Here is a 17,087-nt window from a genome sequence, read left to right on the forward strand (position 1 = left end):
CATCAGAACTGCTTGGATTACAATACCACTGCAGCCAGCAGTAAACGCTGCAGACATGATCATAACATAACCCCCCCCCCCCCCTTAAAAGCGGATACCAGACGCTTTTCAAAACTGAAATTCCCGACAAAACAATCTGACTGATAATTCATGATGACCGGGACAGCCCGGCAAGACCAAATTCCAGAATCAGGCCCCACAAGACTGGACCCATCAGAACCAGAACCTACAGAACCATGCCCGTCAGCACTACAAGCCTCAGTGTGATACCCATCAGAACCACGACTTCCAGAAAAAAGCCCCCAGAAACTCTCTGAGCGATACCCACCGCCTTCCAGGGACTGTCCAAAAACGCCAAAGCCTTTGCAATGCCCACCGGAACTGTCCCTACCAACACAAAACCCACCGTTGAACCAGTCCAAGGTACCAGGACAAGTTTCCTCAGAGATCTCCCAGAACACTTGGAAGCTCCAAAGAGATCCCCACAGGTCAGAACGCCCCTTAGGCTCATATGGAGAACTATCAAGAACCCCTATGGAACCCAGGGCAACTCTAGAGTCAGGGTCACAAGGACAAACATCAAGATCAGGGCTTTTAGGGACCAGAACCATCTCCGGGCATGCAGGCCAACCGGCAACATCAGAACATGTCTCCACTAGGGAAGCGTGTGAACACGCCAACACAGACGCACTTGGGCACTCTGGCATACGAAGCACATCTGGGCACACCGGCACAAGAGAGACTTCTGGGCATGTCAAGGAACTGCGAACCTCAAAGTCAGTCAAGGTAGGACCCAAACCAGGACTGGGCAAAAAAAAATCATCATGACTAGACTTCACAGTTACTGGATTCTCACTAAAAAATGCAGGATCAGACTTAGATGTCTCTGATTCCAGCAAGGTTATTAACAAATCATGTTCAGGGGCATTTACAAGACAGGACAAATCTTCTGATGTATGCACCGAACTAGACAGGGTTCCCATAACTTCTTCTGGACTAGACAGAGACTCATCAAATACACTGGATTGGAGCTCATGAAGGGCTGCAAAACAAGTCAGTAGTGCAGCAATCCCCACTGAACTAGGCAAAACTGAGTAACTCACTGGACAGAAAGGGGACTCTGGAACTTCTGCCACACCAGCCAGAGAACCAGAATTTTCCAGGATACAGGGCTGGGTTTCAGAAACACTCATTAACCCGGACTGAAATTCTGAGATTTCTATTATTTTTTCCAGCGAGTCAGAATTATCCATGATACAGGGCAAGACTTTTGAAACATTCAGAGGACAGGGCTGGAGTTCCTCGGCTGTTACAACACTGGAGAGGGACTCAACAACATTGGTTAAATCAGACTGTGTACAGGGCAAGGTATCTAACACACTTGCTGACGAGGACAATATTTCAATGGCTTCTGCTTCGCTGGGCAGAAATTCATCAAGTTTTCTTAGAGCAGACTGTAATTCCAAAACAGCTGCTAGACAAGTGAATATTACTGCAACACCAACTGAGGTAAGCAGTGCCTCAGACTCCTCTGCTAGAGGGTTTGAAGTATCCAAAGTACTGGGTGAAGCATAAGACTCTGCGACCACAGCTTCACTGGACAGAATCACTGAACAGTCCATATTGCAGGGCAAAACCATGGAAGCACCTGCTGGGCAGCATAATGATTCTGTGACCTGAGTTTCATTGGAGAGATCTACTGCACAATTCATGGTACAGGGCAAATTTACTGGGATATTTTCTGAACACGGTAATAATTCTGCGATTTCGGATTCACATAGCAGACGCTCTGAGTTATTCACGAAGCTAGAGTGAGGTGTAGAAACAGGAAGATCAAAACACAATGTTTGCGCATCTAAATCACCATTCAATTGTGAAATTGGAAAATTCAGATGCTGGAGTTCTGAGGTTTCTGGACAGGATTGCTGGGACTCGGAAACTGATGTAGTGCATCTATTGGCATCTGCTGGATCAGACAGGAGTTGAACTTTATTAACACAGGTAATTTCTGCAGAAGTGTTTGCAGAGACAGGCAAGATTTTTCTGGTGTCTGTTTCACTGAACAAAGACTCATGAGTACTGGCTAGGCTGGACTCAGAAGTCAGCAGGACCTCTGGATTCTCTGCTGAGAAATTTGTGCAGGGCAAAGTTAAGAAAGTATCAGTGGCTTCTGTTTTACTGGGAAGTAACACTGAGTTATCCATGGTACAGGGTGGAGTTACGGGAACATTCACAAGACATGGCAGGGACTCAGTAACTGGAGAAGTGGAACAGTCTCCAATTGACAGTGTGTCTTCCCTGGTATCAACTGATTGAATCGCATAAAAATCGTCCATAATCATTTTCCACACATCGATCAATGGAGCCACAAGGTCATACCCACACACACCAGTTTTTATTAGGTTATAGGCAGACTTAATGCATGCATTCAATACTAATTCACTTTTTGCACTGTAAAATTGACAAAATGAACTTGAATCATTCTTCCATTCATTGACCAGAGCTTCCATCTCTCCTTTCTCAAATGGAGGATTCCAAGCATACTTAACAGGCAGATCACAGTTTGCAAATGTGGTTTTGGCAGAAACATACATTGGATTATTTAGCAGGCGATTGGCAGATTTCTTATTCCTAAGGATCTCCAATACCTGTAGCAAGTGTTGAACTGTAGTGTATGCAAATTTTTCTTGCTGCACGAATAGATTGATTTGTTCAATACTCTGTAATATATCCTCATAATCATACTCAGATAATTCTTTTAACCACTTCAGCTCCACAGGGTTTTTTGCTTAAAATCCAGAGCAATTTTCACATTTCAGCGCTCCTCCCATTCATTCACCAATAACTTTATTGCTACTCATCAGATGTAAATGATCTATATCTTGTTTTTTTGCCACAAATTATGCTTTGTGAGGGTGATATTTGCTTTTAGTAATTATGTTATTATCTGTGCATTTTAAAGGGAAAAATGAGAAAAAAAAAGAAAAAATGCACTATTTCTCCATTTCCATCCACTATAGTTTTCATATAAACAATGTTACCATAGGTAAAACCCACACATTGTATTTGCTAATTTGTCCTGGTTATCTCAACATTTAAATAATGTTCCTAGTACAATGTATGGCGATAATATATTAGTTGGGAATAAAGGAGTATTTTTTCTGGTTTGTGTTTTTTGTTTTCTCATTGTACTCTATCAGTAATTAAAAGCCCTTATCTTCATGATTAACAGTAATACACTCTCACAGCATACATATTTTAAAAGCTAAGTCCCTAGGGTAACTATTTATGTATTCTCTTTTCAATGCTGTCACTTTTGAGTTTTTTTACAAGTATTTATTTGGGGGTACAGAGTATATGAAAATAACAGTTTTATTGCTTTTCATTCAGTTTTCCGGTAAAAACAAATCACATGCCTTAGCCCTCAGTTGTCAAACAACACAAAATCTATTCTCTCACTTGTCACGGTTAAAATGATACCCTATATACATAATCAGATAGCTTATTGAGCATACAGCACACTGTTAACCACAAGTAGCGCCAATGGATTTTTCAAGGCCATTTTTTGCATCAAAAGTAATACAGTCACTCTTTCTTTGCAAAGCCCATGGAGCGTCTGAACAATCAAGAAAAGCCATAAATGTCACCATTCTGAAAACTAGAGACCCCGGCCCATACAGATATACATATTTTGTAGCATTTGAACTTATGTGGTTTTGCTGAAATTGCACCATAACTTTGAAAATTGTAATTTTTTGCAGTTTTTTCCACTTTGGCACTTATAAAAATCCGTATGACATAGGCCCTCAGGCCTCAAAGACCCCTAATTCTATTCTCTCATTTGTCACGGTTAAAATGATACCCTATATACATAATCAGATAGCCTTTTGGGCACACTGCACACTGTTAACCACAAGTAGCGCCAATGGATTTTTCAAGGCCATTTTTTGCATCAAAAGTAATACAGTCACTCTTTCTTTGCAAAGCCCATGGAGCGTCTGAACAATCAAGGAAAGCCATAAATGTCACCATTCTGAAAACTAGAGACCCCGGCCCATACAGATATACATATTTTGTAGCATTTGAACTTATGTGGTTTTGCTGAAATTGCACCATAACTTTGACAATTGTAATTTTTTGCAGTTTTTTCCACTTTGACACTTATAAAAATCCGTATGACATAGGCCCTCAGGCCTCAAAGACCCCTAATTCTATTCTCTCATTTGTCACGGTTAAAATGATACCCTATATACATAATCAGATAGCCTTTTGGGCACACTGCACACTGTTAACCACAAGTAGCGCCAATGGATTTTTCAAGGCCATTTTTTGCATCAAAAGTAATACAGTCACTCTTTCTTTGCAAAGCCCATGGAGCGTCTGAACAATCAAGGAAAGCCATAAATGTCACCATTCTGAAAACTAGAGACCCCGGCCCATACAGATATACATATTTTGTAGCATTTGAACTTATGTGGTTTTGCTGAAATTGCACCATAACTTTGACAATTGTAATTTTTTGCAGTTTTTTCCACTTTGGCACTTATAAAAATTTGTATGACATAGGGCCTCAGCCCTCAAACACCACAAATTATATTCTCACACTTGTCACAGTAAAAATGATATACCACATACATAATCAGATAGCATTTTTGGCACACAAGTAGCACCAATGACTTACTCAAGGCCGCTTTTTAACCAAAGTGTCAATCTTTTTTTTACCACAACCATATAGTATGAGGGCTGATTGTGAATAATATGAACAGATTGTGTAGGCAAGCTCTCATACTACATGAGGATACAGAAAAGTTTCCAAACATAAACACAATTAGTACTCACCATTTTAGAAGCTGTAGAAAGGTGTTCAGCAGTCATGCCAGAGGGTGGTTCGACATCCATGCCGGGAGGGTGGTTCGACATCCATGCCAGAAGTCAGAGAGGTTCTTTGACATCTATGCCAGAGGTCAGAGGGTGGTTTGACATCCACGCCAGAAGTCAGAGGGTTGTTTGGCATCCAGGCCAGCAGTCAGAAGGTTATTTGGCATCCATGCCAAAGGGCAAAGGGTGGGTCAGCATCCATACCAGAGGTCAACGGGTGGTCCGGAATCCATGCCAGAGGTCAGAGGGTAGTTGTTATGCCAGGTCAGGTGGTCAAATTGTAAAGAGTGGCTAGCCATGCCAGAGGTCAGATCCGGAAGGTCATATTAAAGTCCAGTGGTAAAATAAAAATTTGGGCAGTGAAAGAAAGAATAAGAACAACAACAAAAAAAAAACACTAATAATTTACAGCTGTGTGGTAGATTTCAAAGCAGGGATTGAGGCACAGTCCTGCTTTTGATGGGCATTTCGGACAGTGGTACCGCGTCTCCCTTCTAACTCCGCTTCTCCGGCAAACTTTGCACCTTTTTTGGGGGTATTTCTTTGATGTAGTCGGGGGGAATGGGGCAGGAAAATGATTCCCCTGAAGTCTTAGGACATTTTCGGACTGAAGTTGGTCTGGGTTTGGGGCAGGGTGTCCAGAATTGTAGATCAATGTCCGTATAATTCTCCGCTGGTACTGTAGGAAGCTGTCCTTGTGCCCGGATTTTGCATAGAGAACAAAGGCATTCTGGAGACAGACCTGGAACAATTGTAATGCCACCTTTTTGTACCAGGTCTTCCTCTTTCTATCCATCCTGTACGGTGCAAGCGTCTGGTCGGCCAGGTCTACTGCCCCCATAGATTTGTTGTATGCAACAATGGCCACAGGTTTTACTATGTTCTCTCTACGAGTACGAGACCTGACAGTTGTTGTGGCCTCGGAGTGGATGGTGGTCAGGATGAATACATCCCTCTTGTCCCTAAATTTGAGGGCAAGCAGCTCGTTACTCCGTTGGCTGTAGATCTCTCCTTTCTTCAGCTTTTTGCTGACAACTTGTGCTGGCAGGCCCTTCCTGTTAGATCGAACTGTGCCACATGCTGGAGTCTGGGTAGAAAACAAAAATTTGAAAAGTGGGACACTCGTATAGAAATTGTCCACATACAAGTGGTAGCCCTGGTGGAGTAAAGGGTGGATTAAGTCCAGGACAATCCTCTCAGTTGTGCTCATGTAGGGAGGGCATACAGCAGGCTCTATCAAACTGTCCTTACCTTCGTAGATGGTAAATTTGTAAGTGTACCCAGTCCCACTTTCGCACAGTCTGTAGAGCTTTATGCCATACCGGGATCTTTTGTTGGGAATATACTGTTTGATAGAAAGTCTGCCATGGAAAGGGACTAGGGACTCGTCAACGGCTATGTTTTGTTCTGGGGTATATACTTGAGAAAATGTGTTATTTAGGTGGTCAATGAGTGGCCGCAATTTAAACAATCGATCTTGGGCTGGGTTGTCACGTTCGAGTTGATGTGCATTGTTGTTGAAATGCATGCAAGACATCAGCAATTCAAAGCGGCGTCTCGGCATGGCGGCAGAGAAAATGGGCATGCTGTCAATTGAATCTCTTGACCAATACGATTGTTGTTGTGGTCTTGGGTTAAGGGCCATGTTAAAAATCAAGCCCAAAAAAACCTTGAACTCAGGGGGTGTTGTAGGGGTCCAATATGCCGCTAGTGTTGAGATGGGCTTTTTCGCTATAGATTGGAGGGCATAGATGTTTGTCTGCTCGCAAACATGCTGCAGAAAATTTTCTGTGAAAAACAAATGAAAAAAATCAATTGGCTGCATGGCGCTAGTGTCCACTTGTATGCCACTCCTGCCTGTGAAGGGGGGGAGATTAGGGGCCTCCATATTGGATGGTGACCACTGTGGGTGGAGTAGTTCATAGGGTAGCGGTTGTCGTCTTCCCTGGCGTGCTACCCTCGCTGGCATACTCTGCCTTGGCCTGGCAGCCCTCTGACCTCTGGCATTGTCACTGCTGGTAGTAGCCACAGGTGATCCCTCTTCCGATGCTGAGTCGGTGTCACTAGTGGCCCTCATCTCCCCCTCTCTCCTAGGTTGCTGAGCGGTTGACGGCCCAGCAGAATCGGAATCTGAGTCGCTTTCTGTACAGAAAGACGACTCGGAGTCAGGTATCCAGTCAGCGTCTGACTCCTCCAACTCCTCCTCTTCGCTGCTGCTGCTGCTGCTGCTGCTGCTGTCCTGCTGCATTATGTCGGCCACCTCCTGTGCGGAATAGCGCCTCTTCGCCATTTTGCCTCCCAAATAGCCTATATTGTGATAGTGACTATAGTGGCGTAGTGGCTAGGCAGGTTCGATAGGTCAGGGGTCAAATTATTATTTTTTTTTTAATACCACTGATGGTTAAATACCACAGATGTAAATCTATATAGGGGGAAGTGCCTGATTGGCAACAAAAAAAAGTGCCTGAATGTAAGAAAAAAAAAATGACAGGTGGGAGAAGGGAGTCAAAGGGAGGCAGGGGTTAATCAGGGCTGGCAGGGGTTAATAAATTGAATAATTTTAATAAAAATGCTGTCTGACAGTAAACTTACTGTGAGCAGATGCAGTTCTCTGAGATCCCTCTCATGAGTGATCTCAAAGATACTGTATCTGCTTCACTACAGATACAATGTTTATAAACATTTCTAATGAATGAACTCTGCCATTGGCTTTTGGCAGAGCTCATTCATTACAGGGGGGGCTATGATTGGCTATGGGAAGGTCACTTCCCATTGGCCAATCTTTAACTTAGTTGCTGGGGGCGCGCATGTGCACGTGAACGCGCGCGATCGCGCGCCAGCCGCCATAAAACTGCCCTATTCTATTGTTTACAATGAATGAGCGCTGCCATAGGCTTTGGCATAGCTCATTCATATTGTGGGGCATTGCGATTAGCTTTGGGAAGGTCTCTTCCCAATAGCCAATCGTGGAGGGACCTGCAGGGTGCGCGCGTGCACGTGATGGCATGTGCGATCGCGCGCCCGCCGCAATACATGGCTGCTGCTGTTGTTTACAATGAATGAGCTCTGCCATCAGCTTTGGCAGAGCTCATTCATATTGTGGGGCAGTACGATTGGCTTTGGGAAGGTTTCTTCCCATTCGCCAATCGCGGAGGGACATGCAGGGTGCGCGCGCGTGATCGCGCGTACAGCACCAAAACAAACAAGTACGCCTATCTACTCCCCTGAGATTTAAGTAAAGTTTTGTGGGGAGTAGATAAGCGTAGCAAGGGAGGTAAAGTGGTTAAACAAAAATCTTTATTTTCCCTAGCCAGTGATGAAAGTTCATTAGTAGTTTCATAAGTCCATTTAACTCCCCTGAAAGACAATTGCATTTCATTATCTGTTAATGGCAGAATCTCATTGCAGGTCTGATGCGCAGTCGCTAAAGATAACGATTCTGCAGATTGGACACGTTTCTTAGAACGTTTGTGTTTTGCCTTTGACCTTGCTGTTTTTGGTGATTTATTCAAAGCTGCAGGAAAATTATCAGCAACACTTTCTGCTTGCTGCTCATTCCTGCAAGCAATTGAAGGAGCAGCTGATTGGCCTGCTGCCAGGAGTTCATTAAGAGGAAAAGGCAATGGATCTATGCGCAACCAATTGTGAATTACAAAAGCTATAAATTGCAAAGGACTTTGTCTAAACTGAGTGTGAGCTAAGACATCGATTGCCCAATCAAAAAGTTTGCCCTTAAAAAGAGCACAAACGATCCAATCAGACCAGGTAGAAATTGCAGAAGCCCGAAAGTCGGGATTGGCCAGAACTTTAACCAATTCTGATATAAATTTGTCTGTAACTTCAGGACCAAGCTTTTCAAATTTTTTAAAGGAGCAGGACCCCTGACAAACAGTGTCATAATTTCTGGAAATTCCCCCCACAATAGGGATTGGTAATGGGGCTACCATAATGTCACGCTTGGAGGTGTATTCTCCACGGTCAGCTCGTGATGCATAAGCTGACGTGAAGGAGGTACACACACCAGCACAAGGAATCAGGATATCCCCAGTTTAGTGGAGGGGAGGACTGACTCCAACAGGAGATTGTGGCGCATAGAGCCGGTGCAGATCTGACAGCCACAAACAATGCTTTCGCTATAACGTCTCAGCGCAAAGTAGCGCTGAGCGCACAAACCAGAACTGAGGAGATCAGGACAGGTAAACAGAATGAACGCTTGCTAAACTAGCCACTACTTAGTGACAGCAAGCGTCCACAATAACACAGACTGGAATGAGGCAGCCAATGCGTTGCGGCGATGGCGTGCCTCACAAAGACAGGACAGGATAGTCAGGAAATAGCAGGATCAAGATAGATGAACGTAACACAGATAAATACAATAAGTATGATTTCCTAGCGTATTACAATTACAGCTATCAATGAAACTATTTGTAACGTCTGACTAACATATGTATATATCGGCAATGAACCGATATATGACATAAGCAGGAACTCTGACTAAGGCTGGAGTAATACAGGGAACAGGACTCAGAAGGATTCGCTATCTCTTCGCAGAGATGAACGCAATCCACAAACAGGACCAGGAACAGGATAACTAGCTCAGCGTGCTGGAACGCTGACTAACGGAACATAGGATATAAACAGTTCGTGTACGTATATATCAGCGACACTGATGTATCAACATAACACGAATACAAGGAAAATAATAAAATGCGCAAGTATGCGTATATATTGGCGATGAACCAATATATGACACAAGACAAGCAGAGTAACAACTTCTAGAACAAGAGCAGAACTAGGACGACTCGCTGACCCCTTCGCAGGAGTCAGCGCAGTCCACACGGACTAGGAACGAGGTGGGGCACGGGCAGAGTAACAGACAGAATCTGAGACTATGGTAGCCCATCAAGCATTGCAGGAAGCAGTTCTTTATAATGAGGTCATCCAATGGGAGCAGACCTGCAGATTCCCACACAAGTGAATAGTAATTAATCACAGGCTGACAGCAGGAAAAGGCAGACAATGATATGCAGCCTGCAGGAAAGGGATTGCCCCTCCATTGCAGCAGACAATGTTTGTTTACACAAGAGCATGTTAAACTGTCATTAACTTCAGAGTGACTGCAGATGGAATCAGCAACTAGTTTAAGTGCAAAGCAAACTATGCAAGAAAATGCATGTAATGACATCAGAACTGCTTGGGTTACAATACCACTGCAGCCAGCAGTAAACGCTGCAGACGTGATCATAACACTTGCGACAAAAAATAAAATCTTCTATAAACTCGTCATACACCTAACGGAATACCTTGGGGTGTCTTCTTTCTAAAATGGGGTCACTTGTGAGGTTCCTATACTGCCCTGGCATTTTAGGGGCCCTAAACCGTGAGGAGTAGTCTTGAACCCAAATGTCTCAAAATGACCTGTGAAATCCTAAAGGTACTCATTGGACTTTGAGCCCCTTAGCGCAGTTAGGCTGCAAAAAAGTGCCACACGTGGTACTGCCGTGCTCAGTAATAGTAGTATAATGTGTTTTTGTGGTGTATTTTTACATATACCCATGCTGGGTGGGAGAAATATCTATGTAAATGACAAATTTTTGATTTTTTTTTTTACACACAATTGTCCATTTACAGAGAGATTTCTCCCACCCAGCATGGGTATGTGTAAAAATATACCCCAAAACACATTATACTACTTCTCCTGAGTACGGCGATACCACATGTGTGACACTTTTTTACAGCCTAGGTGCGCTAAGGGGCCCAATGTCCTATTCACAGGTCATTTTGAGGCATTCGTTTTCTAGACTACTCACGGTTTAGGGCCCCTAAAATGCCAGGGCAGTATAGGAACCCCACAAGTGACCCCATTTTAGAAAGCAGACACCCCAAGGTATTCCGTTAGGTGTATGGTGAGTTCATAGAAGATTTAATTTTTTGTCACAAGTTAGTGAAAAATGACACTTTGTGAAAAAAAACAATAAAAATCAATTTCCGCTAACTTTTGACAAAAAATAAAATCTTCTATGAACTAGTCATACACCTAACAATACCTTGGGGTGTCTTTTTTTCTAAAATGGGGTCACTTGTGGGGTTCCTATACTGCCCTGGCATTTTGCGGGCCCAAAACTGTGAGTAGTCTGGAAACCAAATGTCTCCAAATGACTGTTCAGGGGTATAAGCATTTGCAAATTTTGTTGACAGGTGGTCTATGAGGGGGCGAATTTTGTGGAACCGATCATAAGCAGGGTGGCCTTTTAGATGACAGGTTGTATTGGGCCTGATCTGATGGATAGGGGTGCTGGGGGGGGGGGGGTGGTGACAGGAGGTGATTGATGGGTGTCTCAGGGGCTGGTTAGAGGGGAAAATAAATGCAATCAATGCACTGGGGAGGTGATCGGAAGGGGGATCTGAGGGTTTGGACGAGTGATCAGGAGCCCACATGGGGCAAATTAGGGCCTGATCTGATGGGTAGGTGTGCTAGGGGGGTGACAGGTGGTGACAGGAGGTGATTGATGGGTGTCTCAAGGTGTGATTAGAGGGGGGAATAGATGCAAGCAATGCACTGGCGAGGTGATCAGGGCTGGGGTCTGAGGGCGTTCTGAGAGTGTGGGCAGGTGATTGGGTGCTCTAGGGGCAGATAGGGGTCTGATCTGATTGGTAGCAGTGACAGGGGGTGATTGATGGGTGATTACAGGGGAGAATAGATGTATACAGGGGGGAAGATCTGGGGGGGGTCTGAGGTCGTTCTGAGGGTGTGGGCGGGTGATTGGGTACCCTAGGGGCAGATAGGGGTCTGATCTGATGGGTAGCAGTGACAGGGGGTGATTGATAGGTGATCAGTGGATGATTAGATGGCAAAACAGATGTAAACAATGCAGTTTGGAGGTGATCTGAGGGTAGGTCTGCGGGCGATCTGATGGTGTGGGAGGGTGATCAGATGCCCGTAATAGAGGCAGGTTAGGGTCTGATCTGATAAGTGGCAGTGACAGGTGGTGATTGACGGGTGAATGACAGGCGATTACCGGGGAGGATAGATGTATACAGTACACGGGGGAGGGGGGTGTCTGGGGAGGATCTGAGAGTGTGGAGGGGTGACCAGGAGGCCTCAGGGAGCAGTTTAGGGACTAATGAAAAAAAATAGCACTGACAGATAGTGACAGGGAGTGATTGATGGGTGACTAGGGGTGTGATTGGGTGCAAACAGGGGTCTGAGGGGTGGGCGGGGGGGGGGGGTCTGAGGGGTGCTGTGGGCGATCAGAGGGAAAGGGGGGCAGATCAGTGTGCTTGGGTGCTTACCTTCGTGGCAGCAGCCTGCCCTGGTGGTCCCTCGTTCAGTGGGACCACCAGGGCAGGAGGCAGCCTGTATAATACGCTTTGTATACATTACAAAGCGTATTATTCCCTTTGTAGCGGCGATTGTGCAGCTAGTAACCCGCCGGCGCTTCCGAATGGCCGGCGGGTTACAGCGCGAGGGAGGCAGAGCCTGACGCCGGCGGTTGATCGCGTCACAAATGACGCGATCGCCGCACAGCCACGCCTGCTGCTTCCACCGATGGGGGTATTGCGGTCGTTTGGGCCCAGCCCTTGCCGCCGCCCATCGGCTTAAGGCGGTCGGCAAGTGGTTAATATCCTAATTCAGTTTAAGTCTCAAATTTAATATATTACACAAGCCTTGGAATATGAGATTGTTTCTGTTGCCTACTTTCTACCCAACTGCTAGCCCCATTGTAGGTTTTCAACTGTGTAATGATTTGATTTCATACTCTAATTGCTTTGCCATTGTCATATTTTTGCCTAGGCCTGTCCGTTGTATTTACTCTAACGAAATAATCTAAAGGTGGGTCTACACGCTCCGATGTGGCTTATCAGTCGAGCCGAGCTGATGCGGCTCGATTGATAAGATCCGACAGGTCCGATCTCGCTGCCGCCAATTCCCTGCTCGTTCCCCACTAGTGGACAGTGGCAGGGAATCGAGCGGAAGATAAGCAGCGCTGGCGGGGAGGAGGGGAGATCGAATCCGACGCGCGAGAGGGGACGCAGCGGGCACGCGCGGGGATGCGGCAGAGGCGATCTGGCGGCTAATCAAGCCACCGGATCGCTTCGTGTAGATTTAGCTTTATGCTCTACCTGCCAATATGCCTTGGTCTGCTCATCTAAGCAAGATCTGCATTGTTGTGATGCAATAGTCTTTGTTTCTTATTGAATTATGTTTTACATTCTCAATAAAGAGATTTTTTAAACTGGAAAGCGTGACGGTAGTTTTCTGCAGCTCGGTCTGCCACTTTACCACAAATCAGTTATAGATACTGTTCGGACTATCCTCAAAATCCCTCTTAGAGATAGGGTTCTGGGAAGCTGATGGGGAGTGGAACTCTGACTCACCCACCGATTGAGAAGACTTACTTGCTCAAGTCCTGCATGTTTGGTGTGGTTCGGAGGAGATGGTTCGAAAAGGCACACTGGGGGCCATAACCCTTGAATTTTTTCTGGCTGAACATGCAGGAGGGTGTGCTTCTGAGGGCGAGTAGGGTTTGGCAGCTGAATTTGCAATCTAGTCTTGTTTTTATAGAAAGATACTGAATTACTGTGGAGCTACACTGCCATTCATCCTACCAGGTTTGCGCCCTTCTGCCCAGTTTGTGCCTTTTTTGTGGCTTGCATTTGGGGAGAAGCCATGCTTGCTCCTGCCACTGATGCTTTCTCTGCTGCTTTATCCATTGCTGGGCCAACCCCGTTAAAGTAGAAAACTCACTAAGTGCTGTAGAGTCTTAGGCATGCTTGCTGTTGTGCCATGCCTCCTGCTATCCATCATATTTGGGATACCAAAAAAGGTTCCTGTAGAACATGTAAATGGACCCAGGTTGGAAGCACGTAGTAGTGTGTCGTCCTGTCATGACGTCCTCTCCTCCCTTCACCCAAGTTGTCCCCTTTAATGTCTAAATACCACTATACCCACAAAATTCACTCCTCACATGAAACCCTCCTATTCTGTGTTTTGCTCACTTCAGTTCACATTTAGTACTCCTTCCATTGGAACGCTCTTCCACATCTTGGTGTTATAGCTATGAGCCTTGAAACCTTCAAATGCACCCCTTTAATGTACATCTCTAAACACTACAGTGTGTCATAGTCCCCCTTCAGACACATCTTCACCAATTTGCACATCTTGCTGCCTTACTTGCTAGCTTCTTACCTAATGTTGCTTCACCCTCACGCCTCTAGCAATTTTCCCTCAAGAATTTCTCGTCTCTGCGCAAACTGTGAACATGCGACTATATTCTTTTTGCTTACTGTGATATAGGCATATAAGACGGCTATGTTCATTACTATTTTTTTTATGTAATGATATGCCATAATTGCTATATATTTATGTTCCAATTTGAAATCTCAATAGAAAGATATGTAAAATAAAAAATGTCTATATTACAGAATGTTTAAAAGTATGCATTAATTATGTCAGTATTTTTGTACTTGTGGTACTAGATTTTATGACTGTACTGTGCATAGATTATGAATATATTGATTATAGCCAGTAAATACAACACTTTTTACTGGACTGTGTTAAATTATGGCACTGGTAAAATAATAATTTAAACAACTTATTTTATTATCTATTGCAGGTACAGCATTTCATATATTCCCTTTGCAAGGTGAGCTGATGTAACACAAGTTTAAGATGTAAAATATCAGTACTAAGTATGTAATTATTGTTTTTGGTTGAAAAAAAAAATGTAACTAGTGAAATATACAAAATAACCTATTATTGAATTATGCTAAATAGGATACGGATAACTACTTTTTAACTGGAAGTTTTTAGTATTTAAAACATTGTTTTAGCTTTAATTCCAGCTGCTTCATCAGTTAATGCAGTGATGGAAAACTTCAGCATTTACTGTATATACTCACATTCACATATAAGTCGAGAAATGTAGGACTGACTCAAAAGTATAAAAGTGTGTGTGTGTGTGTGGGGGGGGGGGGGGGTCTCCTTATACTTGATTCATCCTAAATGTCACATCTTATAGCTGGAAATTGGGGGGGGGGGTTCTCTTTCTCTCCCCTTCCCCAGCGCTTAAGCAGGCTGCTTTCTCCCTCCCACCACCACGCAAAGGGGGGCTGCTTCTCGCTCTCTCTCCCCCTTCTGTGTTATCTAATGCAGAGCCAGCGCTGCAGTGGTAAGCCATATCTCACATTCATTCATGAATGCCCATGGACTGGAGGAGTAGGGGATGATCTACCATGTCAAAAGCTGCTGAAAGGTCAAGGAGGAGTAGAATGGAGTATTTACCTTCAGCTTTAGCTAAGGCAAGGTCATTGACCACTTTGGTGAGAGCTGTTTTGGTTGAGTGGGCAGGCCGAAAACCAGATTGCAGTAGGTCTAGCAGTGAGTTGGCATTGATCAGGTGTTAGTGAACCAGATGCTCAAGGAGTTTTGAGGCAAAGGGGAGGTGGGAGATAGGACGGTAGTTGGAGGGTAGCGAGGGGTCGATGGAGGATTTCTTGAGCAGGGGTAGTACAGTACAGTGGCCTGCTTGAAGTCTGAGGGGAAGGTGCCTGTGGATAGGGAGAGGTTAAACAGGGTAGTGAGGACTAGGGCCGAATCTGTGAAGTGAGGCTGGAGTAAATCAGAAGGGATGGGGTCAAGGGGGGGGGGGGGGTAGTGGTATGGGAAGTCTGCAGTAGGTGGTTGACTTCCTCAGTGGTAGGAGTGAAGGAGGGGAGGATAGGGTGGAGGAGGAGCTGGTTGGGAGGGGGTGGGAGGTGAAGATTGGACATTTCCTGACGGATGGATTTTGTTGGTGAAGTTGCTGGCTTAAACTGTGGCAGAGAGGGAGGAAACGGGGGGTGTTAAGCAGGGAGTTGAAAGTGGCAAAAAGACGCCGGGGGTTGGAAGCTTGTGCTCCGATGAGCTTGGTAAAGTATTCTTGCTTCGCATCAGCAAGGGCAGTGTGGAACTGCAGCAGGTTAGTCTTGTACTGTAGGAAATCCTTCACACAAGCTTTCTCTGACGCTCAAATACAATACAGATGGAACTTTCCTTTTGCACTTTCCTTCCAGCACAGGGGTCGATCTTATTCTGTGAAGAATCCATCAGATAGAAAAAGATTTTTTGAATCACTCAATATTGCTTTAAATCAAAATTCTCTCACTCCCACCCTGTTGTTCGCCAAGACCTCAAAGGGCCTGGCGAACAACAAATACACTCATAAGACTCACTAGCATCTCTACTCTAAACAGACTTCCACCTCCATCCTCTCAAGATTCTGATATAATCCTCATAGTCACCCCCTTGCTCATTTTTGCTATATTTTTCAAGGGATGTTTTTCTGGAATATATACAGGTCCTTCTAAAAAAATTAGCATATTGTGATAAAGTTCATTATTTTCTGTAATGTACTGATAAACATTAGACTTTCATATATTTTAGATTCATTACACACAACTGAAGTAGTTCAAGCCTTTTGTTTTATTATTGATGATTTTGGCATACAGCTCATGAAAACCCAAAATTCCTATTTCAAAAAATTAGCATATTTCATCCGACCAATAAAAGAAAAGTGTTTTTAAAACAAAAAAAGTAAACCTTCAAATAATTATGTTCAGTTATGCACTCAATACTTGGTCGGGAATCCTTTTGCAGAAATGACTGCTTCAGTGCGGCGTGGCATGGAGGCAATCAGCCTGTGTCACTGCTTAGGTGTTATGGAGGCCCAGGATGCTTCGATAGCGGCCTTAAGATCATCCAGAGTGTTGGGTCTTGCATCTCTCAACTTTCTCTTCACGATATCCCACAGATTCTCTGTGGGGTTCAGGTCAGGAGAGTTGGCAGGCCAATTGAGCACAGTAATACCATGGTCAGTAAACCATTTACCAGTGGTTTTGGCACTTTGAGCAGGTGCCAGGTCGTGCTGAAAAATGAAATCTTCATCTCCATAAAGCTTTTCAGCAGATGGAAGCATGAAGTGCTCCAAAATCTCCTGATAGCTAGCTGCATTGACCCTGCCCTTGATAAAGCACAGTGGACCAACACCAGCAGCTGACATGGCATCCCAGACCATCACTGACTGTGGGTACTTGACACTGGACCTCGGGCATTTTGGCATTTCCCTCTCCCCCAGTCTTCCTCCAGACTCTGGCACCTTGATTTCCGAATGACATGCAAAAGTTACTTTCATCCGAAAGATGTACTTTGGACCACTGAGCAACAGTCC

At 44.6% G+C, this 17,087-nt stretch overlaps 1 protein-coding gene across 5 annotated transcripts in view; it reads left to right on the forward strand.

Moving 5' to 3' along the window:
- Positions 1 to 17,087, forward strand: part of SFT2D1 (SFT2 domain containing 1) — a 515,985-nt gene that overhangs the window by 399,605 nt on the left and 99,293 nt on the right. For all 5 annotated transcript variants that reach the window (XM_068231912.1, XM_068231911.1, XM_068231913.1 and 2 more), the window contains one exon: positions 14,496 to 14,525. In XM_068231912.1, coding sequence (XP_068088013.1) covers positions 14,496 to 14,525 — 30 coding nt within the window. The remainder of the gene's footprint in view (positions 1 to 14,495; positions 14,526 to 17,087) is intronic.

Source organism: Hyperolius riggenbachi, chromosome 4, assembly GCF_040937935.1.
Source record: "Hyperolius riggenbachi isolate aHypRig1 chromosome 4, aHypRig1.pri, whole genome shotgun sequence".
NCBI lineage: Eukaryota > Metazoa > Chordata > Amphibia > Anura > Hyperoliidae > Hyperolius > Hyperolius riggenbachi.